General features: G+C 33.1%; 3 protein-coding genes across 4 annotated transcripts; 2 read left to right on the top strand and 1 right to left on the bottom strand.

Moving 5' to 3' along the window:
* Positions 1-1,149: 1,149 nt before the first annotated feature.
* Positions 1,150-6,033, bottom strand: LOC111000720. Its single transcript, XM_022270275.2, has 4 exons — positions 5,941-6,033; positions 2,215-2,307; positions 1,842-1,949; positions 1,150-1,679 (listed from the first exon to the last, which is right to left on the bottom strand). Exons 1-4 carry the CDS (start codon positions 5,984-5,986, stop codon positions 1,555-1,557), a joined length of 372 nt encoding a protein of 123 aa, XP_022125967.2. The 5' UTR covers positions 5,987-6,033; the 3' UTR covers positions 1,150-1,554.
* Positions 6,034-7,749: 1,716 nt separating this feature from the next.
* Positions 7,750-16,186, top strand: LOC111000714. Its single transcript, XM_022270263.2, has 5 exons — positions 7,750-7,886; positions 10,253-10,333; positions 10,744-10,842; positions 11,334-11,410; positions 15,852-16,186. The coding sequence occupies exons 1-5, from the start codon at positions 7,820-7,822 to the stop codon at positions 16,170-16,172; spliced, it is 645 nt and encodes a 214-aa protein (XP_022125955.2). The 5' UTR covers positions 7,750-7,819; the 3' UTR covers positions 16,173-16,186.
* Positions 16,187-17,964: 1,778 nt separating this feature from the next.
* LOC111000713 lies at positions 17,965-21,159 on the top strand. Of its 2 annotated transcripts, XR_006750693.1 has the most exons (5): positions 17,965-18,103; positions 19,115-19,195; positions 20,190-20,288; positions 20,604-20,734; positions 21,017-21,055. XR_006750693.1 is itself a non-coding variant. In XM_022270261.2 (4 exons), the coding sequence occupies exons 1-4, from the start codon at positions 18,061-18,063 to the stop codon at positions 21,100-21,102; spliced, it is 309 nt and encodes a 102-aa protein (XP_022125953.2). In that variant the 5' UTR covers positions 17,965-18,060; the 3' UTR covers positions 21,103-21,159. The 2 variants fall into 2 exon arrangements, 1 of the variants encoding a protein (XP_022125953.2); XM_022270261.2 differs by lacking the exon at positions 20,604-20,734 and having other exon boundaries at positions 21,017-21,159.
* Positions 21,160-21,789: the final 630 nt, after the last annotated feature.

Below are 21,789 nucleotides of genomic sequence, written 5' to 3'. Positions count from 1 at the left end.
GATGCGCAAAAAGCCGTTGCGGTTTTCATTGTAATAACGTGTTGTCTAATATAGACTACTGACTATAGACAAAAGCATATTTTTGCATGATGCAGCATGGCATAGGAAAAATCATTATTATTATAATGAAAAAATCGCAGTTGTAAGTCAAAATCTGATTAAGTAACATTGTATTTTACGAAACATTGGTTGACAATGTTTAAATCACACAATTGTATCGTATTATTTTTAAACGCATAATAAAATTGAGAAATTATCTCCAGACGTGTACATTTTCGTGATATAAAAATGACATTTATTATAATATGTTATGTTTGGAAATTTAAATGTAAAATTACAATGTTACCTACAGAATTTTAGCGAAAACCAAAATAACGTTAAAATATTACGTCCTGTAAGTCAACGTAGTTTTTAAGCTAATCGTCACAATTATATAATACATAATTTTAATATTAATTGCTCGTAGGTTACTTCTGTTGAAAATTTTAATCTGTGAAATTAATTTTGACACCACTGTATAGCATACTCCATATTTGTATATATTTATTTTTCAACTCTTTTGACATTACTATGTTTTTTCTCCAAATCATTTAATATTTATTTAATAATTTCAAATTATTAAAGCATAAAGCTTTCACAAACACAGTCACAGGTTGATTAAATTTTGATAACCCATCTGATTCAATAACTAATCTTTGAGTCAATAATAATTTCACACATTAATAGCAGATGCAAGCATTTTTGTTTTAGTTTAGAAAAACATGAATATCAATCAAGTTTTTTTTAACTAAAATGGAAAATTTAAAGTACTAGACTATGTCAATATGTAACTTAAATTTTGTAATGTATGTAAAATTTTACTGTTTATTTCTATTACGTCTTTCTTTATTATTCAAAGAATCGACGATCATGTCTTTTAATTTTATATACTTATTTTATTTTTTAATATTTCATTCATTACAAAATTAAAGTAAAACATGAAACTTGGTTATTCGGTTTAAAACTTTCTAATATTTATATGTCATTGAGTAGCCAGGTAATAGAGTTTCCATTGTCTTTTTATATTTTATCTGTAGTGTAGTTGTCACAGAATGACAGTGTCTTACGACTATTACCGCGAATTAATAAAATTAATTTTTTGTCAACGCAAGTAAAAATAAAACTTTAAGCAGTTATAAACTATACATTTTATTACCAAAATTTAATTAGATATCGATACATTTTGGTCAGTGAAGAACCGTAAAAGATTGTCCGTTTGTGATGACGTAAGACGGGTTATTCTAAAGGTCGTTTCTCGTAAGGATGTAGATAACTTTTTATTTAATGTTCAAAATTGTATTGCCATGAACGAAAAAGACTAATGTGTAATGTTTATATTAATATAGGAGTGATAATACAATATAATTTCAAGTATTTGTTTGTTTTTATTTTATAATAATTATTCTTTTTTAGCTAAATAATGCTCATGGAAAGTTGTAAATATGTCTGGAATTCGTACTAAGGGCCTAATTATAAAAAAGGTCTTAAACCCAATTATATTCATAACTAAATACATTATTTTGGTTCATCATGAACAACGTTGTTGTTATAAGATGCATCTTTGACAAGACCAGCGCGCACCAACAAATCTACCAGAGGTCTTCGACTTTTGCGATCCAACTGTGGTTGGGATCTTACGTCTGAAATAGGAAATTATCTTTATCGTATACATTTTTAATATAAAACATTAAACCTGTCTATATATTAGTGAAAAATATCTCGTAGCTTAGCTCTTACGACAAATAAAATCATCGTGACAAAATCTGCGATGTGTGCTAGAATAAAACTTCAAAAATACTAACCAATTGACTGCAACTCCTTAGTAGTAGTTTGAGGTCCTAATTCATATAGTACTTGGAAATCTGCGTGGTTCCCAAAGCGGTAACCAAATCCAATCCGGTGATCGTTGCCTAGGAATTAATAATTAAATAAGTAAACCTAGAAAACAAAAAATGATCCCAAATGGATAGTCATTTTATTTTTTAAATATTTGAATAAATAAAATCAACTGAGAAAATCATCGCTGACCTCTCACATCTCAGAGAACTCACATCCCCTAATTTGTTTTATTTACACTGAAATATGTTAATAAATTTTGAAAGAAGTAATACATATGATAGCTTTTCTAATTTTTATAAGAGAAATAAATTCATGAATTGTTTTTTTTTATACAACCTTTATGTATAGGTGGTGCGAAGCCGTATATAGTAGTAAAAAGCATAGCGACATCTTCCGGTACTACGAGAAACCTGCCTTGTATATTAGGACCTAAAAAGAAATATATTATAATCAATCAGAATTAATAGTTGTAATTGGAAAAACAATGCTGGCTTTGTGTCTGACAGATGTGTGTTAATATAAAAAGACAATGACAGCGCACACAATTTCTTCCCCTCTCTTTAGTTTATGTTTAATGAAACAAATATCATATTATATTTTTAGAATGCATATTGTGGGAAGTACACTGTTTATTATATTAATTAATAATTTTCTTATCAGTTCTTACAGCTGCTTATTATACAATTATTACATTATACACAAAATAAATAAAGTCAAAAACGGAATACACAATTAACAATTAAATTTACAAAAAAAAAAAAAATAATAAATTGTAAGTAAAATTAAAAAGTTAGACGCATTACATTCTGTACTTACATTCTAAATGTTGTAAACATAATGAATCGTTGAGAAAAAATAAATAACAATAAATCAAGAAATTTATATTGCTTTTTAGAAATTTTGTTGTATTAAATATATATATTTGCTAGTATATTGTTTTATAATCTTCAGGTGTTACGTGAATGAGTTACGTTAATAGTTTGTATTAGACCGAGGAATTTTATATAGACTATTAGTCGGGGCAGTTAATTAAACCGTTTAAATTAGCGTTGCTCAAAATTTGAACTTGAAAAGTCTTAATAAAACGCAAAAAAAATAAATATATATATATTACAATATGTTAGGGCGACTCGTTCATAAATATAATGTCAGCATGCATTTAGTATGTTTGTACATAAAGTTGGCAAAGATTTTCGTCATAATATTGGTCATAAGGTTACTTAATATGTGCGTAGTATTTACCGGAGTGAGAACTTTTTGCTTCAGTAACTAGGCCAAGGATAATTTCCGTTTTTAACTTGCTTGTTAATGACGCCATCAATGCGTACAGAAGAAAATACGGAACAGCAAGAAATGTTTACAATTTTTTTTAATACATACGCCGCAAGAATGTTTTGTTGAATCATTGGCTCTGTACAGCTTAGGTAAAAGTTTAATAATAAAAAACAATTATTGTTGAAGGAAAATGATATACACGTTTGTTTTATAAAATTTGAATGTCATAAACTAAAATGCTTATCTATGTACCGGGCCCAAATGCCAGCCAAAAATGATCCGACTTTATTAGTATATCTATTTAGGATTCTTACAGGTCTTTATAATGTGGATACTAAATATCATGGAAAATATCTGATTCTGGGTCTCGTAATACGAATCTAGGTTGGAGGTCAAAACTCAATACTGTTATAGGTATTGCGCAAATAAGCAAGGTGTCGTAGAAGGTTTCTATGAATGTGGACCTTTTTGGTTTAACTCAGCTCACAAAACCATTCTTGTGAACTCAGCTAGAGTACAAATAGGTACGGGTGTTCGATTATATGAATTAGGTGTATAAGAACTTCGTATACCTACAACCGTATTTATATAGAAATATCCCATCTGTATGAATAATTAAATTGTTCTATGACATTAGTTATAACTTTAAAGACAACGCAATTATTGGTAAATAAATTCACTCCTGTGTGTACTACTACATACATACTGTACAGATGCAGTAGATATTTCTAACTGCTTAGGGAATAGTATCGAAAAATATCGAAATATTAAAAAGAGCACGTTAGAGCAAAGAATCAAAAGCCTTGGTGACTTATTGCAAAAATCATGACCACAACAAGGAAATGCCACCAACATTGGTACTTTTCCAAATAGGCCAAACATCAATAATTTACACGTATGCAATTTCGTTTACACTACAATATTATTAAAATAAATATGGGTTGTCTATGACTAAAAAATAAGATATACAGCATAATATTAAGCATGGAACTTAAACATCTAATAAAATCCGTGTCAGCCTTATTTTATAATCGGTGCAGGCTTCGAGTGAATGTCCAGCCTTGGCACAGATTACAACTGTGCGATTGTCACTTATTTTCACACATGGATAAAAAACAATTGAACATTATAAAAAATAATAATCCATTAGCGTTACTTTGATAACATTTATACGAGAACCTTGATAGGCCTCATGTGTGTGTCGCAGCCAACTACATTAATTAGTTGTTCAATTAACAGCATAGCTTTAACTAAGCTTATCCTTTTAACTAGCGGCCTGAAAGATGTTCAGCTAGTTGATCAAACAGCTAGGAAAATGTTTGGATCGATAACGTTTATTTACTTGCCTAGCCTGTTGACTGTTAATTTAAATTTAATTTGACATTCTGTTACTCTCAAACTGGAAATAAAACATTTTTATTTTTCTGCAAATTATGAATGAATGGTCTAAGCATTAGCCAGCCAGTTCATTAAATGTTGTGACTTTTAGGTCGTCAGTTAAACGGCGCCGTTTAGTTAAAAGGCTAGGCTGTTAATTAAACGGCTAATTAAGCTAGTTGGTTGAGACATATCTAACATAACTATGTCTATTGTTGATTTTTGAATCTACACAGTTTTTTAAATTCACACGACATTTTTATTTTCGCAACACGAGCAAAGATTAAGCCCACGTAGGAAATATCTCTTGCTGCCAGGGTTTGAATCCACGACATCAATATTAAGACTCGCAAGTTTAACTACTACGCCAATACTGTTATTAAATGATATACAAAATAATGTTCATTTGTTTCTAGTGAAATGTAATTAACATTTATTCACAATGTTTCATAATTAAAATAATCAAATTTAATTATTATAATACAAAATATAAGCTTTAAAAGATGCATACAATCCGATCAATTATTAATTATGTGAAAATTTTAAATTATTTATAATTGTACTAGCTGACCCGGCGAACTTTGTTCCGCCTTAGACGCCATAAATGAGCAGATTTTCGATTTTGATTTTATTAAGTTAATTGTTTTATTATATAAAGTCTAGCTGCTGGCATTTTTATAAATGAAAATTCATCTGTAAATAAAAATAAAACTATTGTATTCTTCTTTATAACCAAGTAGGCATATACCACTTGTTATGTCAGTAACGTGTCTATCCAAACTTACCAAAATTCAATATTAAATTGAACTTTTAATATTAGGCCTGATGGCTCTAAAGTAACCTTCATGTGAACTAAGAAAATCAGGTTTCTTAGATCCTTTAAATCAATAAAAATTTTAAATGTATTGTTTATCAATAAAATAAGATTGACAGAAGAATCCGTTTTAAACGTCATTTTTTTCATCCTCTTTGAATATATTTGCAGCACACATTCACTCAATTCTATGTCAAATGTCATAAGTTTACATTAAAAAAAGGTTACATTAAAAAAGTTTAATAATTTTATATGGTGGTTAAGTAATTTTAAATTTTCTAATTTTCTGCGCAATTTCCTTATTTTTTTATTTCATAAGAACCTTCTCCTGATAATAACGAACAGAACAAAAAAAGAATTAGCGAAATCGGTACAGCCGTTCAGGCGTGATGCTGTGACCAAGGGAAATAGGGATTCATTTTTATAGATATAGATTTGTTTCTTAATTTCCAACGGATTTTGTAGAGAAAAGGCACGTTCTCGCTTTTTTGGTTGAAGAGGATAGAAATGTTTTGAAAATATCAAGGGATCATAATATCAATATAACATAAAGTAAAGCAGAATAAAAAATCCGACAAAATACACTTATTACTTACATTGAAAAAGAAAAATCACACAAGCAACTAAAGAAACGCGCGCCATTTTTTGACAATTCTCAATTATGATTTTCAAGCACAGCTGTAGTCTATTCTTAAATGATTAATTATGACGAGAAAACCGTAGGTCCTATTGTTAAGCTAATTAGATACTATAAAAATATGGAAACTATTATATTGTCGGTTTGTTTACTATTCTTATGAATCAAACTGAAGCACATGGCAAATAACTCTATGTCCAGGTCCTTCAAGCTGGAGATTACTATGGCAAAAGTATTAAGGACATGAAAATTAGCCCGTCTCCACTCGGGGAGTCGAGCCTTCTGGTCTCTCGTTAAAGCATTTTGTCTGCCCTCCATTATACCACTGACAGGATGAGTCGCTAGCCTACACCGCGAAGGAGAACGCCGACATTTAGGGCTGTCGCTTCACGTCCAACTTAACTTTGGATTACCAAGGTTACCGACGGTTCCACGGCGTAAGTATTTTGATGCCAGGAATCATATTCTGGCATCGTGCTGTCCGCAAAGCACTATATTCCTTGGACATTCATAAGTCGAGCGGGCTTGATGGCATCTCCCCAATTGCGTGTTTCTGCATATGAGTTTTATCTTCGGACGTCGAGGCAGAATACGAAACTCCACCCGTAACACCTCGACGTCGATCGTTCCACAACTGACCGTTTTTTAAGGCAGTGCTGCGCCTCCACTATGTGGAACCAGAGGCCCTATGTATTTCCGTACCAATTCAAGTTAGGGTCCTTCAAAAAACAGCGTACCAATTATTAAAAGGCCGGCAACGCACTCGTGAGCCTTTAGAATTGAGAATATCCATGAACGGCGGTATATTAACATTAGGTGAGCCGCATGCCCATTAGCCCATTTGTTTTATTAAAAAAATTGAAATCGTAAAATCTTTCTACACCTATGATAAAATATAATGAACAAAACCCAGAAAATATGTATAGTTTTAATACTATTGTCCTCAGGAAACCTTTTAAGACGAACAATAATGCATATTTTAAACTCATTTGACTGCCAATTTTAATACTATTAAGACGTTGAGAAATTTAGTATTCAAAAGTCTATTAAATGTATTTATTACAAAAAAATTGTGATTTCGTCGATTATTGATCAAAGGTGCGCATGTTTTAATTATTCAAGCACATACCAACCTTCATAATATTATTACTAGATGTCGAATTATAGCCCGTTGAAGTACTAACGAGAAGCAGTTAAAAGAATCATTCAGTCACTGACTCATTAAAAATGGATAAAATAAAATTAGTAAAGTGCACATAAATTAACTTGAATCGTTAGTTAATTATAGGAACAAGGCAATGCACCTGTCTACCAACACGAAGACAATCAGCTGTTCCGTGTGATTTTACTATAGACAGACAAATGTTTTCCATATGAATTTCTTTCATAAAAGAAAGTTCTATGTCTCGTACGTAATTTCCTATTTTGTATTGTATAAGCTACAGCATAAGGTCTTAAATTCTATAATGTTACAGAAATACATGCGTTATTTTTAATACGAATACTTTCTTACTGAATGGGAACATTTATTCTACGACTGATTTTGTTTTAAGAAGATGAAACTGTATTGCTTTAACATAAAGTCGCTTTTCTTTAGACAAATGTTTTATTTACCTCCACCCGATTTAAAATTTCGAAAGGGATTCTCATTAGAATAATGTCACAACTTTTAATGTACCGCATACAGAAATCGACTTAATATCATGCATATATGGTTGATATTTGTGTGACGGATGCTAAACTTAAATTGTCGTAATAGTGAAAGTTGTTCTACAGTCAGTTTGGCGGCAAAACTCGACAGTGACAGATACATTTAACTTTTTTTAAATTATGTTTGGATGAGTGTAATTTCGTATTATAAAATGGTGATTAAAGTGTTAATTTCGTTGTTTTTACTTTCTTATGGTGAGTATTTAAAACTTTTTTGTTTTACGTAACAATCTTCTTAAAATCAAAAACATGTTTATGTATTTTCGCTTTCCATAGAAATTTGTTTAAAATCAAGTTATTTTTTTCAAACTTTAGTTTATTATGAATTTATATCAGAATCAAGATGCAATTAAAGTTGTATGTAAAACTGCGTTTTTACTAAAATATGTTAAATATATTTTATGAATGAATATTTTTAGTCAATCATGAAACTTACTCTCATATTCCATTGTGTACGCTGTATTTTAGAAATAACCCTAATAAAATAAACAAAAATATACTCATAAATACTCATTATCATGACCATTTCTCCATTCCTATTTTTTGAACTCTTATTTGTGTTCCCTTTAATTATACGAGTAAAACTCTTTCACATAGATTCAAGTTTTCTACTTAATAAAGTCAACAGCGTGTTATCTGAATTCTGACGATACAAAAATGTCCAAGTTCTTCTCGCCTAAATTCAAAAACTTGGAGGATACATCAAACAACATACATTATACCTTTATTAACTAATTAAATTATTACATATATTACTTAACAGACTCAAAAGTTTTTAGTAACTATAAGCATTGTTATGTCAAGTTGTGTAACAGTTGGCGCGGTCAAAGTCATGATGTGATCTTTACATATTTTTCACAACATTTCTTGTACGTTATGTGGTCTTCAATTATATTGTATTTTCACATATTGTCGATTTCTATACCTAGTGGCGCTTCAACTCCTGATCTTGCCTCAGATTTGGATCTGGTTTTTCTAATGTATCTAAATGCGCACTAGTAAGAAAAACCCACTGGTGAAAAGTCTTGATTCGAACACACTACCGCAGGGTTGTGATCTGTATATTGAACATTTAATACTCCAACAACTTTCTTTATTATATAATCAAAAATAGAAAATTTTTGTTTTCACTAAATCATCTTCATGGAGGGGGAAAAAGATAAAATTTTAAATTTAATTATTAAAATTAAATTAGATTCTATGTTTATAAAGACGACAACAAAACCTGTATACATCTTTGAATGAGTATAATTTTATAGTTCGTTATATGTAATAAGTTACACCTTTTGCACTTTCACATAGTTTATTATGTTTAAGTCTAATAATTGGTATAGATTATTAGTGATATGACCATTTGAATTAAGATGTCGTTATTAATGAAACACTGTCTTGTATCCTAACACTTTTCGTAAGAAATATTAATTCTCCAAAAAGTCCATTAAGAGGCAATAAGAGTAATTGTGTGGATTTCTGAGGAATGGGTAGTAATTGAATAGTTTTAATTTAAGCTCTAACCTAAATTCGTAGTTACCATTGTTGTATCATAAATCATAGATATATATTTTCATTTAAAACTCCAAAAGTTTGTCAAATGTCATATTGTTATCTGTCATTTCCTGTTAATTATACAACCATATTTATATGCGGAAACCTTATGATATGTAACTTTTTCTCGACGTTACGGATTTCCTAGATTTAATGTCAGTTTTTATATATAATTATTATAATGGACTTTCGGAATGTTGCCTTGGATTTAGATTGTCGAATAATTAAGTTAAACTCTGATAACGCAGATCTCCACGAGGCTACTGTGGGAGTGTTCTGGGGTTGACCGTAAACTGGCCGGTGGTTCAAGGCTGGGATTTTGATCTTGGCAAAACCTGAGCCCATCTTAAGGGCTGAGGGGTTTTAAGTGGATATGATCTCGTTAACACTCTTAAGATCAGAGGGCTTTGGGTAGGAGATTTAGCCACACAGTCCAGCGTCAAGCTCGACATCCATGGGCAAAAAAAGAAAAAGAAACTATTGCTTCATAGAAAGTAAATATTTGTTTGTAAGTTGCTTCAAATTGTAAGCTCCTGGCAAGGAAGACATTTCTGTGGAGGTATCTCAGATTGTTGAAAGATATGTTTGTCTTTGTTCAATGTTCATTAAGTGATACGTGAGGACTCTGCTAGAAGAGTAGGGACAAGGATACGAAAGGGAATTCTTAGTTTGGTCATAATTGTGAAACGGCTTACAAGTAGGACGAGAAAGCCAGTATGAGACTGATTTGGGGAGGCATTGTCAGATATGGACCCAATTCAGGAGGTACTAGACAAGTTAAAAGTTCAGAGAAGAATTTCAAGGAAGTGGATGAAGCAAAGTCAGGACCGTAGGACCTGGAGATCCGTGTTCTTTGACTTTCGTTTCGGAAAAAGGCGCGAATTTATAAATAAAAATAATTTTCATTATAAGTAACCAGTCTTATGTTTTGTACATACATTATTAAATTTGGTTAAGTCCAGTTTTCGGCAATTGAAATGTTTTTTTCAAAGCAGCATTGTATACTTTTTTTTCAGGAAGTTGCTCCATTATCATACCCGAAGAGCTGCCATCACTACTCTCCGTGGCCTACTCAAATATACCTCCCATTAAAAAAGGTTTGTTGACTCTAAGTTAAACAAACTTTTTTAGACGAACAATTCACAGCTCCAGTGATCAATGTTATGTTAATAGTTTTATTAATTGCAAAAAAACCAGTGGTGCTACAAATTTTTAGGTTTGGGTATCAGATTATTGTATGTGTTTCATATAATTTGTCAATTTATCAGCAAGTCAGTGATCATCCTCCTATGCCTTCACAGACGCCGTCGCCTTTATGGGCTTTTCGACGACTTTTTTCGTCCTTCACTGTTCGAGCGAATGTTAAATGGGCACAATAATATTACTACTAAAATTATTGTATCTAACGCCGAAAATATTGATCGATTATTATTAAAAATTAATAAATTACACAATATACACATGTATATGTTATAATATATTAATTTTATCGCCTTTTCAATTGCAGGAACGGATTCTCGAGTCGGTTTTGGCTTTGCGTTCGGTAACCATGCCGATTTTCAAGTTATGTTCGAGTTAGGACCACAGACAAACACGTTACCTTTGAGTAAGTGAAAATTATGTCAAATTTGATTGAAAATAATAATAACAAGGGCTGACATGGGCTGTTACATGAGGATTCATCCACAAATGTGTCTATATATGTCTACTATATACTATATATAGTACATACTAGGCTCAGTAGTTAAGACCCACAGAATGTGCCCGGGGATATCCATTATAGCAACGAACAAGAATGTCAATAGCATAAAAAATAATTAAACCCATCACTAATACAATTTTAGATCCATATTTCCTTTTAATAAAAACGCATATGGTGGCGCTGTCGCTGTAATTGGTAAGATTTTGCTTATTAGGGAAAAGTTCAGAGCGCCTGTAAAAGTTATGATAATTAAAATATATAAATAAATCTGTGCATCTTTCATGTATGTATAACTTTTTCGGATATGCCATATGCCCGTTAATGTTAAGATATTTTTTTTATAAATTTATTTTTCAAGGCCAGAGGTTAAATCAAGTGTAATGTTTTTTTTTCAGATGGCCAAGGTTTTCCGACAAATGCTAAGCGTCAAGCAGAATACCCCGTCGAAAAAGTCAATAAGAACAGAGAAAAGGTACTTAACCATATCTAAGCCTACTCGTTTATTGTTATTCAGTAAGACTGTACTGTCAAATAGAAGCCTGGTTATCCACATCACATCAGGTTCTGCACTAGCTTGGAAACCAGTCTCCCAATACATTCTTAACTGTTATCGTATTGTTTGGTTCTAATGTTATATGGGAGAAGTTTTTTTTTAATGAAATAAAAAAATGTATATTCTCATCTTTTGTGTGTAGGAATAATAGGGAACAGTTCTTCCAACCTCAATCAACTGACTTATCCAAAGGTCTTTATTTGTATAGAACCACACTAGTGTGGGCGAAGTACGAAGTAAAGCCTTCTTAAGGCTTGAACAGTGCTCAAATCGGTCAACTAGCCCTAGTTTAAATTAAATTGTTGGAAGAACTGTCGCTCATATGCATTTGAAAAATATATATATTGTGGGTTGAAGCCTACTGTATCGATTGATAAAATCCAAAAAGATAAAAGCAATACCAATTTCCCAAAAAAAAAATTACCATCGAACCGTAAATTAGACATAAATTACAAATTCGCTCCAAAACGGTTTATGCGATTTATTTTAATCTTACACGTATTATTAGATATAGCATATATTATTATTTTCATTAAAAAAAATTTGTATTAATTCGTTTCCTGGGCATGGAAAGTAATAAAAGGTAAATAAACTCAAGCGCAATGGGCTTCCCTCCGCAATTTCACACCCGCGAGCCCTGCATGCGGCTTGTCTTCAGTCCACCTCAACGCTTTGCGACGGGAGGACTACGCTTGTGTGTCGAAGCCAATAATAATTAAATATTTGCGTATTTTAGTTTTTACCCGCGGATTTTTTTAGAAATGCCAAAATATAAAAAGAAATATCAAGTGAGGCGAGGACATGAACTTCGGAAATTATTGCATGTTATAAGTATATGTATATAAGTACCTACCCAAACAAAACTCAAATTTAGAGTTGTCAAGTTTCAAGTGCAACTTGTACAACCAAGTAAAATAAGTTGCTGAACCTGATACCTGATGGAATCTGAAAGTGGGTACTGGATCTCGAGGATGGTAAGCAGTAGACATACCGTCATTGAGCTCGTTGTAATCAGCTCAGCGAGACGATACTAGAAATGTGACTAAATGAACCTGATGATGGACTCCGAAGGTGGGTACTGGGTCTCGAGGATGGCAAGCAGTAAACATACCGTCATTGAGCTCGTTGTAATCAGCTCAGCGAGACGATACTAGAAATGTGACTAAATGAACCTGATGATGGACTCCGAAGGTGGGTACTGGGTCTCGAGGATGGCAAGCAGTAAACATACCGTCATTGAGCTCGTTGTAATCAGCTCAGCGAGACGATACTAGAAATGTGACTATATGAACCTGATGATGGACTCCGAAGGTGGGTACAGAGTCTCGAGGATGATAAGCATTAGACATACCATCATTGAGCTCGTTGTAATCAGCTTAGCGAAACGATACTAGAAATGTGACTATATGAACCTGATGATGGACTCCGAAGGTGGATACTGAGTCTCGAGGATGGTAAACAGTAGACATACCGTCATTGAGCTCGTTGTAATCAGCTCAGCGAGACGATACAAGAAATTTGACTATATGAACCTGATGATGAACTCCGAAGGTGGGTACTGGATCTCGAGGATGGTAAGCAGTAGATATACCGTCATTGAGCTCGTTGTAATCAGCTTAGCGAAACGATACTAGAAATGTGACTATATGAACCTGATGATGGACTCCGAAGGTGGATACTGAGTCTCGAGGATGGTAAACAGTAGACATACCGTCATTGAGCTCGTTGTAATCAGCTCAGCGAGACGATACAAGAAATTTTACTATATGAACCTGATAATGGTCTCCGAAGGTGGGGACCGGATCTCGAGGATGGTAAACAGTAGACATACCGTCATTGAGCTCGTTGTAATCAGCTCAGCGAGACGATACAAGAAATTTGACTATATGAACCTGATAATGGTCTCCGAAGGTGGGGACCGGATCTCGAGGATCGTAAGCAGTAGACATGCCGTCATTGAGCTCGTTGTAATCAGCTCAGCGAGACGATACTAGAAATGTGTTATATGAACCTGATGGTGGACTCCGAAGGTGGGTACTAGGTCTGATTGACTCTGATTTCATTTTCGGGCTTAGATATTATAACATGCTGCACTCGTAGGTTTCAGAACCAAGAAAAATATTTAAAATTTCAACTGGAAGACGAATCGTTGAAATTGATTATTTTTTCAATAAACTCAAAGAAATATAGTGGTATTATAGTAAATATTACCTAATATTAATTTAATATTAAATATTAATAAGTTCATATAGTCACATTTCTAGTATCGTCTCGCTGAGCTGATTACAACGAGCTCAATGATGGTATGTCTACTGCTTACCATCCTCGAGATCCAGTACCCACCTTCGGAGTCCATTATCAGGTTCATATAACACATTTCTAGTATCGTCTCGCTAAGCTGATTACAACGAGCTCAATGACGGTATGTCTGCTGCTTACCATCCTCGAGACCCAGTACCCACCTTCGGAGTCTATCATCAGCTTCATATAGTCACATTTCTAGTATCGTCTCGCTGAGCTGATTACAACGAGCTCAATGACGGTATGTCTACTGCTAACCATCCTCGAGATCCAGTACCCACCTTCGGAGTCCATCATCAGGTTCATATACTCACATTTCTAGTATCGTTTCGCTGAGCTGATTACAACGAGCTCAATGACGGTATGTCTGCTGCTTACCATCCTCGAGATCCACTACTCACCTTCGGAGTCCATCATCAGGTTCATATAGTCACATTTCTTGTATCGTCTCGCTGAGCTGATTACAACGAGCTCAATGACGGTATGTCTGCTGCTTACCATCCTCGAGATCCACTACTCACCTTCGGAGTCCATCATCAGGTTCATATAGTCACATTTCTAGTATCGTTTCGCTGAGCTGATTACAACGAGCTCAATGACGGTATGTCTGCTGCTTACCATCCTCGAGATCCACTACTCACCTTCGGAGTCCATCATCAGGTTCATATAGTCACATTTCTAGTATCGTTTCGCTGAGCTGATTACAACGAGCTGAATGACGGTATGTCTACTGCTTACCATCCTCGAGATCCAGTACCAACCATCAGAGTCCATCGTCAGCTGATGATGATGACTCGGTTTCGGTATTTTAGCAATACTGACATTAAAAAGTTTTAACCTCAGAACGAATTAAACATGTAAAAAAATCATGTATGTACTAGTTAAATAATTGGCAGCCACCATTTTTTCTAGACCAATATTTATTTATAAATTTTTGTATTTAGCTAATAATTGGTTTCGTATTCACGTAGTTTTGTTAGACTATTCACTATTTTGTTAGACTAGATGGCGTTAGTAAATTATTGTTTGTAGTAGAGGTCAAATCCTCAAAGTCATCGGCGTATGTTAGAGTCTTAAAGGAGTTTCTTATCCTAATCTGATTTTTAATTTCTTTGCCACTCTTTTAATTTGTCATTAGTAATCGCGCTTGGATCATCTGGATCCGTAGATAATACCGTGGTCATCTATGAGATTTTTTTGTCGGTAAGGGATAACAATTGATGCTTTTACAAACGCCAAAAGCTGTTTAGTCTTGTCGAAGTGGCGTGTGCACACCAACTGTCTCTGAACAACAATAACAACATTGGACTGTGATAGGAGAGCTCCAGATCGTGATGGAGATCGTCGTAGAAGAGCCTAAGATAATCTTCGTTTGAAAAAATTTCAAAATTTTAAACGAAGATGCTTTGTGTCTTTCAAAGGAATTGTTACTTACACAACTCTACAAAGACGAAGCAAATGATAAGAGAAGTCAAATCTCGAAATGAAAATAATTTGTTTTAAACCTATGTATGTTTTTTGATGTTAAAATACTAACGACGTATTTATAAATATTTGGCCATTACGCTGGCTCTATTACAAATATTTAAATTTATCATAGCTTCTCAATCATACCCGAACTAACACATCAGAACTCATACATTATACATATTTGTGAATGCAACAAAAAAATTAGAGCAATGTTGGTTTATTATAGTTGTTTCAGCGTGCGACTCTGAGACCTTGTCTGTATGCTCATTTAACAATCACTTGTACGGTAAAAGAAAATTTTGTGAGGAAACTGGTAACGGGCTACCAGCGTGTCTTCCCATTTAAAAAAAAATGGACTCAAAACTTATAAAAATCTGAGCCCCCGAGCCTAAGGTTGCAGCGTCACTGTTGTTCTTATATAACAAATATAAAATGATTTTATGTTTACTAAAAATAAAGCGTTTTAAATACTTTATATATTTAATATATTTTTTATTAATTTAGATTTCATCCGACACATATTTTGTATAAAATCGTACATACCGAAATTTGATATGAAATAAATAATAATTAATTAAATTTATTTCAGTTCTTACAAACCGAGGCCGGTAAATATCTTCAAAATTGGGCGCAAAAGATGAAAAATCAAAAGCCTGTTAAGAAACCAGTAAGAACAGAAATACCCAACTTAGAGGAATCCATGGTGGAAATAGTGAAAAACGATCAAGGCCAGTATGAAATCCACCAGCCACATCCGGAAAATATGTCAAAAACAGCAATGAACAGTTTGAAAAAGCTGTACGGAGAGAAAGAAAGTTCTACAGAACAAACGAAGGCGAAGAATAAAAAGAGAAGTAAAGAAGAAGTTCAGAAAATAACGAAAGATCTGTCGAATGTTGATTTAGAATAAATGTATGATAGAAATTTGTTTCTTTATTTTTCCTGAGCATTCAATACATAACTAGATAAAACTGTAAATGTTTAGTAAATGAATAATGGCTTAAGGTGAAAATCGTCGCATTCGAGGGAACCTTTGAGAAAAGCATCATTCTTATTCAGGGGCCTCTTCTTTGGCATTTTCTCATTATTATAATATTGCATTCAATGACAAATTAATGCAATAAAATTATAATGCATTTTCATACTAAGCAATAAGAGTCAGGATTCAAAATAAGCTTATTTTTATCTTTTACACAAAGTTACTAAATCTTTTGTACGTACGTATGTCTTACGAAGAGCACGTATGACATAGAACGTGGACATCCATGTTAGCGGGTGCGTTGTCAGCCTGCGTATGATATTTTTAAACTCAGAAATCTCTTTGTAACGTTAATCTTGTCCAAATATCTGAAAAAATACCTATGGTATTCTTGCTATGGCTGCGTTGTATACGGTGACCAGGATTTTTATAGTTTTAGAAAACTGAATATGATAAGCGTTAACGTACATTCTTGCCCAATTCACAACTATACAAAATTACATCGAACTAGTTCAGTTTTTATCAATCCTCGAGTACTGTGGGATTGTTCTCTTTTATATAATTCTAGTAATTACTTCTAAATGATAATAATGTACACACATGAATGTAGGTACTTCAAATATTTGTATACACTTGAAAAATAAGGATTACTCTTTTCTTTTTCTTCTCATTCGGTACGCTCTTGCCAGAGCGGTCGTGATCGCTATGCGGTAGAAGGCGCAGATGTGATGTGGTTCACGACGCTCCGCCACCGCTGCCTATTGGAGGTCATCCTGCTGCACTGATTCAGTGATTCTCCTACGGCGGACTTAATCTGATCTCTGATCTCTGATCAGTCCAACGTGTAGATGACCTGCCGCGCGGTCTAATGCCTTCCACCTTCTCCTGGACGACAAGGCGTTCTATGGACTGATCTTCACGCCGAGAATTATTACTCTTTTCTTTTTCTTCTTCGAGTGCCTCTCCATTACTGGAGGTTGGCTGTCAGTTTTCTGAAACGCGTCTTGTCCTGCGCCAGATGCAGCAACTCTTCCGCATTTGCAATACCCGTCCATTCCCTGACGTTGCGAAGCCATGATTTCTTCCTTCGACCAACACGCCGTTTTCCCTGGATTTTACCCATTATTATTAGTTGAAGGAGGTGGTAGCGGTCATGGCGCAATACGTGGCCCAGGTACGCAACTTTTCGCTGCTGATTACTCTTTTACTTAAATGTAAATCTAACAATATTCTCAGATAGACAGACCAAATGAAATGGAGATGGATGGGTAATATGCTATAAGCCCCCTCGAAAAATGAAGCAAAATGTTGACGGAATGGTAACCTATAGACGATGAACGAAAATTAACAGCAGGCTTAAACTAAGAGATCACCTATCAAAGAGATTTTGAATAAAGGCTATATTATTATTATTATTAAATCTAACAATAAAGACAGTTTTCTAAATGATCCTCGGCTCACAATTTCTTCTTTATCTAGTTCTAATTTTAAAAAACCTTAGACATTGTATTTCCTAGCAAAACCATAAAAAATCTTAAAATCTAATAGCATCTAATCATTAAGTAATAATAATTTAATGACGGAAAAAAAACATTAATCATTTATTAGAGGTGATGGCGACATACCGGTTCACTGACGATGCTGAGGTAACAATTAATTTTAACTTTTGCTATTTTTTATAAAGATATAATTTATTCAATATGAATTACATCACAATATTACATCGAACTTTAATAGTGAAAGTTATAATCCTATGTCAGTTTTATAGTAAAACTTACGGGTGATGGACTTTTAAACATTCAGTTATATCAAGTAAATCATGGAGAAAACTTCATTTTTATTTTTGCTTCTGATATCATGTGGTGAGTTGTAATGTAGTTATTAATAATTAATATTAAAAAAAATACGCACGGATTACGTCAAGAGAATGCTGCTATTTGACTAGCAACTATTTGGACAGCCCCCGTCAGTTAAAAGGGCCAACATAGTTGATACTTTTAGGGGACTGGGAGAGACTGAGAGATGTTATATGAATGACAATATAATAGATTCGTGTGTCTTACTTGTACTTATAGTTATGTGTATTCGTGTAATGTTTTTATATTTAAAAAATTGAAATGTAAAAGAAATAAAGATCATATACAACGTAGTATAAATCTTTTGTGCTAGAGAATTAACCTCCTTTATATATTATTTTTCTTTTTTATAAATGAGTATCAATTACATGTACATATCTTAAAATATTTAACCTAATTCTGTAATATAGTACTCAAAATAATGAAACTAATAGATACTGATACTGGTATTGTAGATACAAATTAATTTAAAATGATGCTAATATCTAATAACTTTACAATACCTAATTATATAGGGTAAAGTGTAGGCGAGTGTTAGTTAAACAGAGGCTTATAGGCTTTACACATATGAAGTTAATAATAAAAAATATGAATTAGTTGGTACAAATTCGTTTATTTATAATGTATAAGTGATCGTTTTTATATAGATTATATAATGACTGAATGAAATATGGACAATAGTTAGAATATCTTGTATTAGAACAAAGGAGGTGTCGAAATTAATCAAGAGCGACATAAGACTAGCTGATAAAGCTTGTCATCGACCCTGTGAGTGTTTGAGTTGGATGTGAATGGATGTATCTTGAATGAATCGTATGGTTTTGCTTTTACTTTAATCAAAATCGAAAAATCTACATTTAGACAATAATTTTGGGAAGAAGCTTAGAATTCAAATCTTGAAATTCAAATATTATTATAACCAAAGATTGATTGATTAAGTTACACTTACAGATGACTTACATGAAATACTTAGATATAAAATACTGAGTTCATTTAAAAAAAGCTGTTTATTTTTAGGAAGCGCTTTCATCGTTGTACCTCAGGAGATAACAACTTTAATAGACTTTATACTAAAATTTTTACCACCATTCAGAAAAGGTATTTGTGATTCTTTTAGTTAAATGAGGTTTTTAACTATATTTATTCCACACCTGAGCCTTTTAAGGCAGTTTTTGCCGTTCACCAGCCACCCACTGAATTTCCGAACCAATTCCACTTAGAGTCCCTCAAGGAAAGGGTGTAACTCTACTTAAAAAGCCGGCAACGGACTCGCGCTCTGGCTTTGGGCGGCGGTATCACTCAACATTAGATGAGGCTTCCATTTATCGCTCTATAAGAAATCTCTAAACTCCATTATCAAATTCCGGTATTGAAGTTTTATACATGTCAATTTATTTAAAAAAAACTCTACTCTTAGTAAATGTAAGTACGATATACAGTCAAACCTGGATAAGCGAGAGTTCAAGGGAGCACAATCTCATTCTCGCATATAGAGGTTTCTCACTAACCCGAGTTTCTCGCTAACCCGAGTTTCTCGCTAACCCGAGTTTCTCGCTAACCCGAGTTTCTCGCTAATGCAGGTACATGTGTAGCATTTCTCTCTTATAGAGGTACGCAGAAATAACAAGACATATATTCATGCACTATGTAATTTTATTTTATTTAGAATGGAATGATCTTAACAATGGTAAGAAGTTCCTCGAAAGTTAATGAGCCGTAAAATAGCAGATGTTAAATTTGTCATTAGGAACAAATGACAAATAATATACATAAATAAATGAAGCTCGACTGTCGCTTATAGAGGTTATCTTATCTATATAAGTAGCAGTCTCACTTACGGAGGTTTCTGTTTCTCGCTAATAGAGGTTTTGGAAGCTTAAAATGACGGGTCCTGGCTATTACTCTCACTTATAGAGTTTTCTCACTTATCCAGTTCTCACTTACCCAGGTTTGACTGTATATCTATTATCTGGGCATAAGATAAATCCTAATTATTACCTGATTGATGTATATATTATATTGACGTTTGTTAATTTTTACAGTCGTCTAAATAACTTCTGATATATGTATTTAATATCGAGTTTCATTGCAGCAACGGAACAATCTCGTATTGGTTTCGGCTTCGCATATGGCAACCATGCGGATTTTCAAACAGTTGTACAATTTGGCCCTGATAAGGAGAAAAAGGATGGTAAATATTTATTTTTATATTTATCTATTAGGCCGTATCGTTAAAGAACCTTTAAAGGAGCAGAAACACTCTTTGTAATGATACTCACTTTATAAGTATCGGGCAGACACATTTCTATGTCTATTTCATAGACATTTTTTTGTATATTTTGGGTAATTTTGTATAATTTCACGATCGACGAACACTTGTAATGAACAAAATAATAAAGTGTGTGATCATAGTTCTAAAGAAGCTGCTAAAGTAGTAAGAAAAGTACAACGTGGTCATCAGCAAACCTCTCAGCAATACATTAAAAAAACACTGTGTAATTTCCAGCAGGAATCTGAATCTGGTCACAAGGCACGAATTAACCAAACCTGGCTGGAAACCCACGTTCCAAACTTTATAAGAGCTGAAGACTGGTCCTCATCTCGCCCAAACATCCACCCTTTAGACTTCAAATTATGGTCGGTTTTAAAGGACATACCTACTCTAAACAAGGCGACATTGAGTCTCTTTAAAAATTAATTAAAAATTAGAACTTTATGTTCTGGTTCTGCTGGACTATACGTATATATAACCTTTTTACAGATAGCACTGGTAAACTAGGTACTATAAATGGATTATAGGGATTAATAAGGATTGTAGAAGATATACAAGATATTTTAACCTGGCTAAACTGTAACATTCATTAAATATAAGGAACTTTCCTTCGAGAAATTTGTTTATTTCAAAGTTTCAATTTTCAGCTTTTTCAACATCGAAACGACGAGCAACCGAAGAGGTAAGAAAATCACTTAAACTTGCATCCAGGGAAACATCTACAAAGCCCTAAACTTAGAAGAATCAAGTATCTTTAGTAAAAATATACTTTGTGCGTAAATAGCTTTAAATACACTTTAGTAGTCAAATTAACGTATTTTTTATTTATATTTATACTAAGATTTAATTTCTCTTTGAATTAAAAACTTTAAATAATGAATGTACCCCAAGTACAAAGACAAGAATACACAAAACCATTATGTAGGTGGTACCATAAGACTCCACCTTTACCGAAAATTAACTTTAAAAAATCAAACCGGGCGTGGCGTTACCCGCCAAATTACGCACGGTTCAACTAACTATGAACTCAATATAGTCTGTATTCTATAGATATAAGGTTTGAGATTGGATACAAGGCATTTGGACATATCGAAAATAATTCGTACCGGTTTCGAGCAATTGTTGGTAATTAGGTACGTTTTGTTTCTCCGTGGTATTTCTTTTTTGATGATCGAGTACTTTCTGGGACAGATATTTTGATGTGCATGGAAGTATGAATTTCGGAAAAGGTAATTTAATTTTATTACTTTATATAAATGTTAATTAAAAGGTAATGTTTTGTCAAGGTAAAAGGGAAGGTACAACTTCTTTATAATATGTCTAAGATCTATTGAAATATTTATCAGTAGGTATTTATAGGCACAAAGAAAACAATCTAAAAACTTTATTTTTAATCATAAGAATTAACATTCATATACTG

The sequence above is a fragment of the Pieris rapae genome, chromosome 15 (assembly GCF_905147795.1).
Source record: "Pieris rapae chromosome 15, ilPieRapa1.1, whole genome shotgun sequence".
Lineage (NCBI taxonomy): Eukaryota > Metazoa > Arthropoda > Insecta > Lepidoptera > Pieridae > Pieris > Pieris rapae.
Note: the sequence above shows the minus strand (reverse complement) of the source record. Positions and strands in the feature narration are given on the sequence as shown.

Excerpts from the sequence above, each read along its gene's own strand:
- LOC111000720 (XM_022270275.2), bottom strand. The coding sequence starts at position 5,986 with ATGGCGCGCGTTTCTTTAGTTGCTTGTGTGATTTTTCTTTTTCAAT. Across the intron at positions 2,308-5,940 it reads TGTGATTTTTCTTTTTCAAT|GTCCTAATATACAAGGCAGG; the intron begins GTAAGTAATAAG and ends ATTTCTTTTTAG. Across the intron at positions 1,950-2,214 it reads CGCACCACCTATACATAAAG|GCAACGATCACCGGATTGGA; the intron begins GTTGTATAAAAA and ends ATTAATTCCTAG.
- LOC111000713 (XM_022270261.2), top strand. The coding sequence starts at position 18,061 with ATGGAGAAAACTTCATTTTTATTTTTGCTTCTGATATCATGTG. Across the intron at positions 19,196-20,189 it reads TTTACCACCATTCAGAAAAG|CAACGGAACAATCTCGTATT; the intron begins GTATTTGTGATT and ends GTTTCATTGCAG. Across the intron at positions 20,289-21,016 it reads TGATAAGGAGAAAAAGGATG|CTTTTTCAACATCGAAACGA; the intron begins GTAAATATTTAT and ends TTCAATTTTCAG.
- LOC111000714 (XM_022270263.2), top strand. The coding sequence starts at position 7,820 with ATGAGTGTAATTTCGTATTATAAAATGGTGATTAAAGTGTTAATTTCG. Across the intron at positions 7,887-10,252 it reads GTTGTTTTTACTTTCTTATG|GAAGTTGCTCCATTATCATA; the intron begins GTGAGTATTTAA and ends CTTTTTTTTCAG. Across the intron at positions 11,411-15,851 it reads TCAATAAGAACAGAGAAAAG|TTCTTACAAACCGAGGCCGG; the intron begins GTACTTAACCAT and ends AATTTATTTCAG.